Source organism: Mchenga conophoros, linkage group LG8 (genome assembly GCF_057382185.1).
Source record: "Mchenga conophoros isolate Kocher_MC1m ecotype Shallow Benthic linkage group LG8, M_conophoros_male_GT1.1, whole genome shotgun sequence".
In the NCBI taxonomy this organism is placed as follows: domain Eukaryota; kingdom Metazoa; phylum Chordata; class Actinopteri; order Cichliformes; family Cichlidae; genus Mchenga; species Mchenga conophoros.
Window position 1 is genome coordinate 22,907,043 of NC_140533.1, and position 11,784 is coordinate 22,918,826.

At 40.7% G+C, this 11,784-nt stretch overlaps 2 protein-coding genes across 2 annotated transcripts; one reads left to right on the plus strand and one right to left on the minus strand.

Annotated features, from left to right (window-relative positions):
* The first annotated feature begins 294 nt into the window (after positions 1–294).
* LOC146568782 (elastase-1) lies at positions 295–3,497 on the plus strand. The gene is made up of 6 exons (XM_085285072.1): positions 295–437; positions 518–627; positions 1,364–1,458; positions 1,546–1,826; positions 2,185–2,348; positions 2,447–3,497. The coding sequence occupies exons 1-6, from the start codon at positions 302–304 to the stop codon at positions 2,624–2,626; spliced, it is 966 nt and encodes a 321-aa protein (XP_085141198.1). The 5' UTR covers positions 295–301; the 3' UTR covers positions 2,627–3,497.
* On the minus strand, positions 2,862–7,247 carry timm23a (translocase of inner mitochondrial membrane 23 homolog a (yeast)). The gene is made up of 7 exons (XM_085285073.1): positions 6,615–7,247; positions 6,437–6,495; positions 6,252–6,345; positions 5,204–5,288; positions 5,055–5,113; positions 4,756–4,866; positions 2,862–3,709 (listed from the first exon to the last, which is right to left on the minus strand). Exons 1-7 carry the CDS (start codon positions 6,718–6,720, stop codon positions 3,594–3,596), a joined length of 630 nt encoding a protein of 209 aa, XP_085141199.1. The 5' UTR covers positions 6,721–7,247; the 3' UTR covers positions 2,862–3,593.
* Between the last annotated feature and the right edge of the window lie 4,537 nt (positions 7,248–11,784).

Sequence of the window (11,784 nt, forward strand, 5' to 3'; positions counted from 1 at the left end):
GATGTTTGTTTGCATACAGTACTATGTTGTCTTTGTCTTGCATGCAAATTAGTGTCATGTGAGCAAACTATATGTGTGTGAAAGTGCTGATGGGACTCCCCAAAATCCCCTGTTTTTCATTTACAGTGGAAACTCCAAAGCTAGAGGAGAACTATCCAGCGCTCAGCCTTTGTTGTGACACGGCTCATTGTCCCTGGAGGTGTGTTGTTTTTGCGTGTGTGTGTACCTGTTTATGTACATCTGCATGTGCTTGGTATAAAAAGCGTGGAACGCAGGCCGGCCGGTGATTCTCTGGAAGACGATGGCTGTACCAGGACCTCCTCTGCTTCTGCTGCTGTCTCTGTTGCTGCCGCTGCTGTTGAGCAAGGCGTCCCTGCCTGCAGCTGCATACACACTCACCTCTGAACAACAGCCACAGCATAAAATCCTTCACCTGGGTGAGGACTTGAAAACACTTCTAAATATATGAGGAAAACAAAATATTTGGTGCTCATATTTTCTGCCTTTCTCTTTTTAGACTGGCCTAAGGATTGTGGTATGGCCCACTTCAAGCCCAACATGGCTGAAAGGATTGTGTCTGGGAATGAGGCCAGGCCTCACTCTTGGCCCTGGCAGGTTTCTTTGCAGGTAAACCTCTTTGACGTGGCTCAGTATTCAAAGAATCTGGAGGTCTTACATTGACCTAAAAAGGTCATATCAGTTCTAGACTGTAACTAATCATTATTTTCATTATCATTTTAAGTGATATGTCTAACCTATCTGTATTCTTAAGGAGAATTCAATTGTGGTTTAGGGATGGGAATTTTAGGAGCTTCTGAGAATCACTGGTTTATTCAGAAGTGACCATGAAAAGCCTTTAAAGCACACAGTCTTCACTTTTATTGTCATCTCAAGTAATATTAATCTGCCAAATTGGCCGAAAACAGTCAAAAGTCATAGATGACCTGAACATTTAGCCAATTACCCAGCACATGCCTTCCACCCAGAACTACATAATTTTTGGAACACCACACAAGGAGGAAAAATCACAAACAAATTTACTTGATCAGCAGATGCAGTTTTGTTTCTGATTCACACCCCAACCAGGCGAGACAGATGGTCGCCCACTCGGAATTTGGAGACTCTCCTCTTTACTGTAGCCAATTGCTGCTCACAAGGGAAACTGATGAGTTCCTCTATGTGATATTCAGTTTATTTGCTCTGGAACTTCTTTGCAGAACGTAGTATTTAAAATTTACATTTATTAGTGATGAGAGAAATATGTATGACTAGGCTCATTTTTTTTTTTAAATAAGGAAAGCCGGTTAATTTCAGTATCTGAGCAGTAAGAAGCCACGTTTTTTGAGCTGGTTGTTTCTCACAGGTTCGGCCTAGAGGAAGTAAACAGTACATTCATGTCTGTGGAGGCACTCTCATCCACAAGACCTGGGTCCTTACTGCTGCTCATTGCTTCCAAAAGTAAGAAAACATTTAGTACACTTATAATTTCATGCTTATACCAATTCAACAACTACACAAAAACTACACGTGTTTTTCGTCTATCAGGGGTAAAGCTGAGGATGCTGGGAGCTGGAGGATTGTCCTGGGGAAGCACCAGCTGAAGCGTTCAGAGACTGCAGAGAGGATTATCCCGGTGAAGAGGATCTACCGGCACGAGAACTTCCGCTATCCCACTCACAGCGAGCTGGACTACGACATTGCCCTGGTTAAGTCTGCCACAGATATCGTCCCCTCAAACTTCATCCGCTACGCCTGCCTGCCGCGCAAGCAGACCAGCCTCAAACCAGGACACTACTGCTGGGTGACCGGCTGGGGAGACACCCGGGGTGAGTAGTGCAGAAAGGTACTGAGATGCTGTGCAATGACAGAACTTTGAGCTTAAATCTTAAAAGCAACTTAATGCATTTTTTTAGGAAAATTTCTAGGGTCTAGGGTTATTGGTAGAGGGTTAGTGGTAGAGGAACAGCAACACCTTTTTAAAGAACGATCATGTTTGGTATAATAAGCTAAATATTTTTAGCCTTCTATCTCAGATTCCACAACAGAGCTGGTGCTTTAAGGGATGTCAGAAGTATTCATCCACCGAAGAAAATGTCCATTGATATAATGTAAACACAGTTAAAAAGTCAAGAAGAGCAGAAAGACGTTAAGAGATATAATTTCTTAAATCATGTCATTTTTCAGGTGGGAAGGAGAACGTGTCTCTGGCAGAAGCTCTGAATCAAGCCCGTCTACCAATCATTGATTTCAAAACCTGTCGGCAGAAGAAATTCTGGGGAGACCGCGTCCGAGACTCCATGATCTGCGCCGGGTTCAGAGACACCGAGGAACCACCAGCTGCATGCCAGGTAGGACTACACTTTTAACTATCCTGAAGTCAAATTTCATCCACCAGACTCAATTCTCATCTCATCTTCCAACACCTGTCTCCATCCTCCTTTCTCAGGGTGACTCTGGCGGTCCTCTGCTGTGCCAGCTGGACCGGGACCGCTGGGAGGTGCACGGCGTGGTGAGTTTCGGCCCCATCGGTTGCACTGTGGAGAACAAACCCAGCGTCTTCACCCGCACCGTCGCCTACATCCCCTGGATCGAGGCAACGCGCATCAGGGACTTCTTCCTGCACTGAGCGCTCGCAGCAAGCATAAGCTCTGCCGTTAAATGTCCGACGTCTACAGACAGTCTCACAGCCAGTTCTTTCCACTCCATGATGTTAATTCATGTTCTGAATGTGTTGTCATCTTCTTACAGTATATACTTATACTCTGGTGAAGCACTGCATAGTACACACTGCTCACCACCTTTTACATCCAATCTCATTTATGCAATAAAATTGGTTAAAAGCAAAAGCTCTGAACCGCTCCTTTGTTTTTGTTTTTTATTTTAATCTATAATACAGTGGGTTTGATGGACACATTAACAGCATGCACTTCAAGGTACAGTTTACAGAGATTTCTTCTTCCACAGTGGGCCAGAAGCCAATACGTTTCAATAAATAGAAGAGTAAACTGACCCCAAGGCTTCCCTCTGACTGCAGGTCTGAGCTGTTCTTCTATTACAGAAGAGTCTTTCAGTCCAACATGAATCAGAACATGAATCTGTTGTTATTCAAGGGCTAAACAACACGACAGATGTTGGAGGTCATCTTACAAATTGACTCACTGAACTCAAATATCATGGGTGTTTAAAATCTAGCGTAACATTAACAATCATCACAAAAAGTCATATTTTTATACCGCATCCTCACAGAGTGCTCTCATTACTGATCAGATCAGTGACAGGAACACCTCAGAGAATCAACATAAATGAAAGGAGAACTGTCACTGGATGGTCTACGTCTGGATTTCATTTTAATTCAGTTCAAAACTTTTCCAAGACACATCTCATAGTTCCCAGAATGCTCCTGGAAAACAGCTATGATGGGAAACCAGTGAACTGCGACCAATTCGCACCATGAAAAAACCCAAAAAATCAAACAAAAAAGAAAAAAAAAAGAAAAAGCATTTGACCAGAGTCTAATGTCTTTTAGCGCTGTGGTTAAAGGCTGTGTCCTCAAAATATTTGGCCCTAATGTTGAAGCAGCTGTGTGGGGGAGTTTAGTACAGCCTCGATGAAGGAGAGCCGGTGAGATGGTCCCAGTTGTTGTAGAGAGCGTAAGCACCAGACAAGGCTAAACCGACCAGACCTCCACGGGCTACGCCCTTTAATCCACCTGAGAAAACAAACAGAGTGAGTCATACGGCTTAACATGCATCACAATAATCATTTTAATTACAGTAAACAATAATTGCTTCAGCTTAGCCAAAGTACCAGGTGGGCAAAGATAAACCTAATACTTCAAACAGCATGAAGTAAATTAATAACACAAAGTTTAGGTGCTTTCCAAAGATAATCTCAGTGCCTGCGCATTCACTGTACTGCCCTTTGTAAGTCACAACATGCCCACACAACATTTATACAGCATAAGATGAAAAAGTCAGTGCAGTATTAATGATTACGACATGTGGTTCAAAATTTAGCCTTGATTTAATATAAAGAATCCCTGCTAACAGCTTTTCAAATAAGAGAATAAGAACACTGTATGTGTCACATTTAACAAATTCTTTTGAACAAACTATCATTTTAATAGGATTTTAAACGTCTGCTAACTGACAACTTAAACCAGCATCTTCACTGGCCCTTTTATTTAGTACACCTGTTCACCTGCTTGTTAACACAACTGTCTAATCCGCCAGCTGAATGGCAACAGTCACCAGATCTCCATCCAACAGACCACCTAAGTGGTGAGTCATCGTGGAAGTGCAGCTGACAAATGCATAGCAACTGTGTGATACTATCATGTCAGTGTGGACTAAAATCTCCAGGACGTTGTTGAATCGATGCCACGAACAATTAAGGCAGCTCTGAAAGTAAAATGGGGTCCAAGTCTGTACTGGCAAGGCTTACCTAACAAACTGAGCATTTCCATACATGTTTGCGTTTACTTTGTTTATGTTGTCACCCATTTCGTAAACAAGGACCTAAGAAATTTTCAGTCTTTATCAAACTGCAGAGCAAAATAAATGACAAATAACTGATGAACACCAACATTGGTAAATGCCATTTTGCTTGCTGACAGCCTGATATTTGCTAAAACTAATGTTTGGATCATTTATTTGTAAAAACTAATATTTAAAAGGTTAAAAACACACAGAGGTACATTAATATACATTAATGCCAGATATAAAGTAGAAGCAGAAAAAAGGAAAAGACACCAACCGCCGGATTTAAAGAGCATCCCCGTTAATGTCCCAGCAGCCACTGTGTTGATATCGTCTTCTGCTCCTCTGGCTTTCTCTATTGCAACACCAAAAGCACTATACAGCAAGGCTGCAGTGACATAAAGAAAAACAAAATAATTAAAGTATGATTATATACTGATTTAGAAAACTTAAAATCCTATAAATACATCCATCCATTTAAATCAGTAACACTAAGATCTTCCAACCATGGGATTCATAGATATTCTTGTTACAGTAACACCTCTACATCATTTTTAAGTAACAATAAAGCTTTACCAATAGAGCCCAGAGTGTTGGCCCATGAAGCGCCCTGCCTTGTCACCATGTTGAGAATCCTTGGAAGGGAAGATAAACATTTGAACAATATGCAACCCAAATCCAAGCGTAAAACCATTCGATAAACTGAATTCTGTAACCAAACTTACTGTACGTTACGTGGTTTGGACCATGCCATGTCTCTGGTCTCCTTCAAGCCCATTCTAAGGCCATTTAAAGCCCCAAATGTCGCCCCTGCATTTCAAACAAGGATGCAGAACAGGTCAACAAAGAGTCAGTGAAAGAATTATTTCACACTATTCCACCTGCATCATGCTTTGGGTTTAATAAATAACATGGACAGATTTATATGCCATTAACTGTGTGTGTTCTTGTTGCATTTGTGTTTCTATGCCCACACTTTATGTCTGTCTCTTGTGTTTTTGTTGTTTTGTTTTGCTTTTTAAACATAGCTGAAGCTCAAGGTCTGGAAGATGACCAAAACTGTCACCCTCATATGACAGGAAATTGGTTAACACGTTCAGGAACAACCTAGGAACCACCAAGGCTCAAGCCTACCATGAACTGGAAACCGAAACACCAGCCTCACTGTCCATAAGTCAAATTCAATGTAAAAGCCAGTTTTACATTACCATGGGCTGAGAAAGTGCCAACCATGAAAGATCCCCTGCTCCAAAAACCTTCAAGCTCGTCTTAAATTTGCAGTTACCCATATGAACATATCTGTAAATGTTACATGAATATGTTCCAAAGTTACAGACTCTGCTTAAAAGCCAGGTCCATGCGGGAAACAGCAAATAAACTCTATCAATTCTGCCAAGAAGTGTCATCAAATATCCAGCCACAGTTATACCAGAAGCTTGTTGATGGAAACCAAAAGCATCTGATCCAGGTGGAACTTGCTAACCAAATAATAGCTGGTATACTATATTTGAGCCTCTACGTGCAATTTAGACTCTGTCAAAAATAAATTAAATCTTGATTTCACTAAAGATGTATGCAGTGCAATCATTCCTCCTTTATGTAATCTTCTGACCACAGCTGTCGCTCTCAACAGAAAAAAATGTAGATCAATTGGACAGACAAAACAAGGACATCAACATACTTGTACTTAGTCTGTACTATACAGTACTTTAATTTGTATTTCCAAGTCATATTCAGCATTAAACCCGTTTTGTCAGTGTACCAGTTTCTTACCAGTCATGCAGGAGCCTCCGATGGTAAAGAAAGCCAATTCAAATCTTCCTCTTGTCTTATTGGCCCCTGTAGGTAAGATGAATTCATCTGTGTCCTAAAACACAAGATTCAAACAGTGATGCCCGGAAAAAAAATCCAAAACATTCTCACTCACAGCAAAGAAAAGGAGACAGACTCAGCTTTACCTGAACCAGAAAACGTGGGTCCACGTTCAGATAAGGGGACAATGGGCTCATTCCAGTCACTGTAATGTAAACGATCAATTATCGACCGAATTGATTTTTCAGATACTGAATGACAGTACAGCAACACTGAAGTAATGTAACAGCAGCTAGCATCACAGTTAGATTACATGACACTTACGTGGGACACCTGCGAGCTCTGTGTTGGAGTATTGAGGTGCACCCCCTCCAAAAAGACTCCCCAGGCCTGCTTTAACACCCCCTGATCCTTGTGAGTTGTTATCCATGCTTGGATAAATGTTCCGAGTGTCAAACAGGAGGCTGAAGGGGAGCTGCTACAGCAGCCGACTGGCTAACGTTAGCAAGATATGTCGAAACCCTTAAGCTATTAGACAAACGTATATCAGACGAGCTCCTGAATTCACTGCTGTCAAAAGGAAACGTCAACACAGGTCGTATTTGTTGGTCTTGCTGGATTTTTGGAGCGAAAACTACGTCTTTTTTGCTTCGATATTACCAATCTCGCGTTATCGTCATGCCTCTGACCTCCAGCAGCACGCTCCGCCGTAAAGCGATGACCGGTGCTGCACTGTCGTTACGTCATCAAAACCCACAGTAACTTGTGAAAAATGAGAGAAAAAATCGGCTCAGACTTATTTTTAACACCAAAAGTTCGTACTACTGCGTATCTATTAGTGATAAGTCGACTAAAAAGTCTTTCTGATGTCGTTAATAAAACCACGGTTTTACGACAGTTCAACGGATCTGGGATCTGTTGACTTAACTGAAGGGCAAACTTGAGGAGCAGGCAGAGCATAAAAAACTGACTGCATGGTAGTTGTGGACACGAGATCCTTTTAACCTATGGAAATTCAGAATTTCAACCCTATAGAGATCATATAATATAATAATATATGTAATATTCTGATAAATCAGAATTCTGATGAATCAGAATATTACATATACCAGTGACAGACTTTGTGATACTTTGTGAAACTACTCTAAGGTAGTAGTATCCAATAAGACAATGTGGTTATTATGGTATATAACATATTTACACACAAACCTGCATATCACCAGTCACAGCCAACTGCTTCATGGTACTTGGTGAAGCTATTGTAATCTCAAGTAAGATAATTTGGCAAATGATTTATACATTTCTTCAAATATTTAAGTTAATGTAAGTTCAGTCACACAGTTTTGTCTAAACCCAAATATGTTATGTTATTCTCTTGCATAGTACTGAATGGGCAAGCTTCCATACAAGAGCCAAGTAGACCACTGCAAAAAGAAACAAGAAAAAAAAATAGATCTACCAAAAACGAAATGATAAAATATTGACGCAGAAATTTTAAATATATAATACAAAGTGAAAAAACATTAGAACTACTGGTGGTACAGTTTTTTTTCTTACATGTAATGAAATCAAAATTAAGTAAATCAAATCAAAATTAAGTAAATCACAAATATTGAATTACTAAATCATTTTTAGCATTAATAAGACTAACAGGGAAAATAAACACCAATATATGCAACTTAAGTATAATAAAAACTGCTAAAAGGTAAAAAAAAAAAAAAAAAAACGTAAAATTACACATATTTAACTATTATAGCCTGAAAATGTCTGAAATACGAAATAAGTACGGTTCACAGATCCATCCGGTGTATGTCAAAAAATGTTCTTACCATTGCTTGCACTAGTTTCAGGTGAACAGGGCCTGTGATCAAATAAGGTGCCACCATTTTTATGCCACAAAAAATAGAACAACTTTACCACTGTTAGTTTCAATGTTATGACCGCAGGTGTGGGAGTTGGTAGGGGGTAGAAAAATTCAATTTCCTGAAAGAACACTGAGGTGTGAAATACCCCAGGTCACTGCTGATTGATTGCATGCAATAATGTCATTATCTGTCACATAGCCTGATCTTTGCTGATTGGCTAGGATAAATCCATATTGTTCTGCAGCCAGCCTCATGATTCCTTGCATAATAAAAGCAGATATAGAATGTTTTTAAGATAGAAACTGCATAGGTAGTACAAGAATATATTCCGTGTAAGTAAAAGTAATTATATGAAAATGTCAATAATGGTCAAATATAATAAAAAAAAGAGAAAGAGGAACAATCAAGTAATCTGTTTTAACATTCTGCTACTCCTGGTAATAATGATTATACAGTATAAACTGGTAAATATATAATATTGTTCTTGCACTTGAAAACAAGTTTGACTTCATGATTTGTAAGTATCCATTGTCAGCTTCAAAAATGCTTTAATGAGCAATTTGCAAATATACCAACAATTATTTTATGTACAAAATACTCACGGCACACTTCTTTTTATTTAATGGGTATAAAAACTTGAACGTCTTAAAAATCCAATCATTATGCCTCATTGTCTGAGAGACACATCTATTGAATGAACCGATAACATCACCAGATGAAGTAGATGAATTTCAGATGTTTGACATATGGTGCAATAAAACAAATCAGATGTACAACAGATAACCCCATGATTATTAATCATTATTTAATTCTCATAGATTTACTGCAACTTTTACTTATTTTATTTCTAATCTAATCCTTCTATCAGAAGTTTGTGAAATTGTGAAAAAAAAATCCCCATCAAGACTCATTGTCTTACCTTTCTTGGAACTAGTCATTCAATCAGATAACGAATTGAGCTCTACTGCTGACGCATGCTGTGGGTTTTTTATTTTCCTGTCTTTTAACTCCTTACCTGTTCGGTTTATTGCAAACATTTCGCGAGTAAAAGGTGCAATTCCTCACATTCGGCACAGGGCGGCAGCAGAGAGCCCACCGTACAGATGAAACCGGTTGCAGAGGGTCAAACCTGCTGGTTCTGGTCCTTTCGGTCCTCGCTCTAATTAGGCTTGATTTAATTAAATGATTAGGTTAAATTTGTTACCAGTCGTGGCACATACAAGTTAAATTTGCATGACGCCGTTTGCATTTACTTGAAGCAGGGAAGCAGAGCTGAGGAGGTAAAACAACTTCCACGACACCTGTCACACCTTTCAGGCCAGCTGGGTGCCCTACCTGTCGTGCAACACATGACGTGCACGTTCAGTGCAGCTCGGACCAGGCCATCTGCTGCTGGCCAAAGGGATGGAGGCACTGAAGGAATGTAGTGTGTTAAATTTCACGAATAACAGAGCATCTTATTTGGATTCTGCCATTGTATGTGTGTATTCAGAGGGGGCCAAGTGGAGCGATGAAGTTTGCCATTGTCGCCCAGTGTGGGTGTTTTCAGACTCTCTGGCATGATCTGTGAGTTAGTGTTCTCTGTGTTACTGCCCAGTGTGCCCACTGTCTTTCCCACAATGCCCCATTCAGCCCTGGGCCTCTCCCCCCCTCTCTCTCAGATTGAGCTGCTACCCATTTTGTGCCTCTGGCTACTCATCATCATAGTCATCATCACTGTTGGGCTACAAACCAAATTTTCAGTTGTGGGATAAAATAGCAGTGATGTCATCTTTGTTGTCTTTTTCAGTAAGTCTTGTTTTCGTCTCCTTCCTCTCCTCTCTTCTTCCTCTCCCTCTCTCTCTCTCTGTCTCTCTGAGCTCCCAAACACAAAAGACAGAGAGGCCACGACAGGACCCCAGTGTATGCTGGTTGCCAAGGATACAAGGAGACAGTGTTGGGTCTTTAAACTGCCTCAGAAGGGTGTGTGGAGTTAGGGGGAGTTGGCCTTATTTACATGGGAAGAGGACAAGAGAGGGAGAGAGAGGGGTTTGAAATACAACTTTTAAGCAGCTTGTAGGAGTCCTCTGAATTTCAGCTAAAATCATTCCACCGCTCAGTCATCAAATATTTACCAAGCAGAGGAAATCAGGGGTTGTTCATTATGTGGAGAATGCTGTGCATACATAGCAATGTAAATCAACCTGTCTTTCCTTCTCACTTTTTGCTCATTTTCTCTCACACACACACACACACACGCACACGCTAACACACTTTGATTGTAAGCTCTGGGAGCCCTGGGCCCCAGTGTTGGCAATGGGGAGCGCTGACTGCAGAATACATTACCAGATGCTTAAAGAGTGTTTCATACCAGAGAACAAGAATTTAAAAAAAGCACAAAAACTCAAGTGAAAACAGGAAAAACGAAGACAAGGGTACACACCCATCCAGACATGCACGCACCCCCACCCATCTCTATCCACACACACACACACACACACACACACACACACACACACACACACACACACACACACACACACACACACACACACATTCTCTCTTCTCTTTTTTTCTCTCTTGCTATGTCCACTCAGTGCTTCCACTCTGCTTCTTCCTGTCCAGAGGATTGTCAGCAGCGGTCACATTATGTCCCCTCTCTCTCTCTCTCTCTCTCTCTCTCTCTCTCTCTGTGATCAGTGGGGTTGCCTCCACAGTGCAGGCTCAACTCCAAGCCTGAAGTTCAATATCAACCCCCCCACCCCCTCACCCCCCGACTCCACAATGAAAGCAGGAAGGGCAGGGAGAGGGCGAATGAGCCACCCACGGGTTCATTCACCACAGAAAAAACCCTCATGTGATTTTTTTTTTTTTGCATGTGAGAAACTTTAAATCTGCAGTTTTAAAAAGAACTTTTACTTAACTACAGGTGTCGACAGGCTCAAATTTCTCAGTTTAAATGAAAACAAGCAATAGCTACCATGACACACAGCATGTGGGTTATTAGCTGTGGTTTTCTGAGGCTTCAGGGACGGACCGTGATCATGTGGAATATTTACTCTGCAGATGTTTAAGGGCGAGCTTGCACAATCAATTTCCCTTCAATTCCCCAGCCATCTCGTCCCCCAAACCTGAAACCCACACGCCGGTTTTATTTTTTTTTCTGTTATACATGTGCATGCCTGTGAGAAACCATGGTGAGCTGGGTGTTTTCTTCTCTCTTATTACACACATCAATGTGTGTAATGTCCACTTAAATAACAGAGGAAGACAGAGAGCCAGAACACAGGAAGAAAAAAAAAGGAGAAGTGGGAAAAACATGTTTTGGCCCTTTTCCCTCCTTTTTGTCTTTAAGTATCAGCTTGGGTTTTTTCCCCACCCCTTGTGAATCTGAGGAGTGTTTTGTGATTAGTATGCGGAAAGGAAGCCGATTTGCATAATTAAGTGCTACAGAGAAAAAGCAACAAAGTTTGTTAGTTTTACAACTATGAGTTTAATCGTTTACAAAGAGTTATTTCTGCTCAGAATACTTTAAAAGTTAAAAGATCATCGTTCAACACGTATCTTCCTGTTTTCATTTTAATTCTTTTTAGACACACATGTATTTTTTTTAAAAGGCAGAGACAGATACCATTAAAGAGGTTAATAAT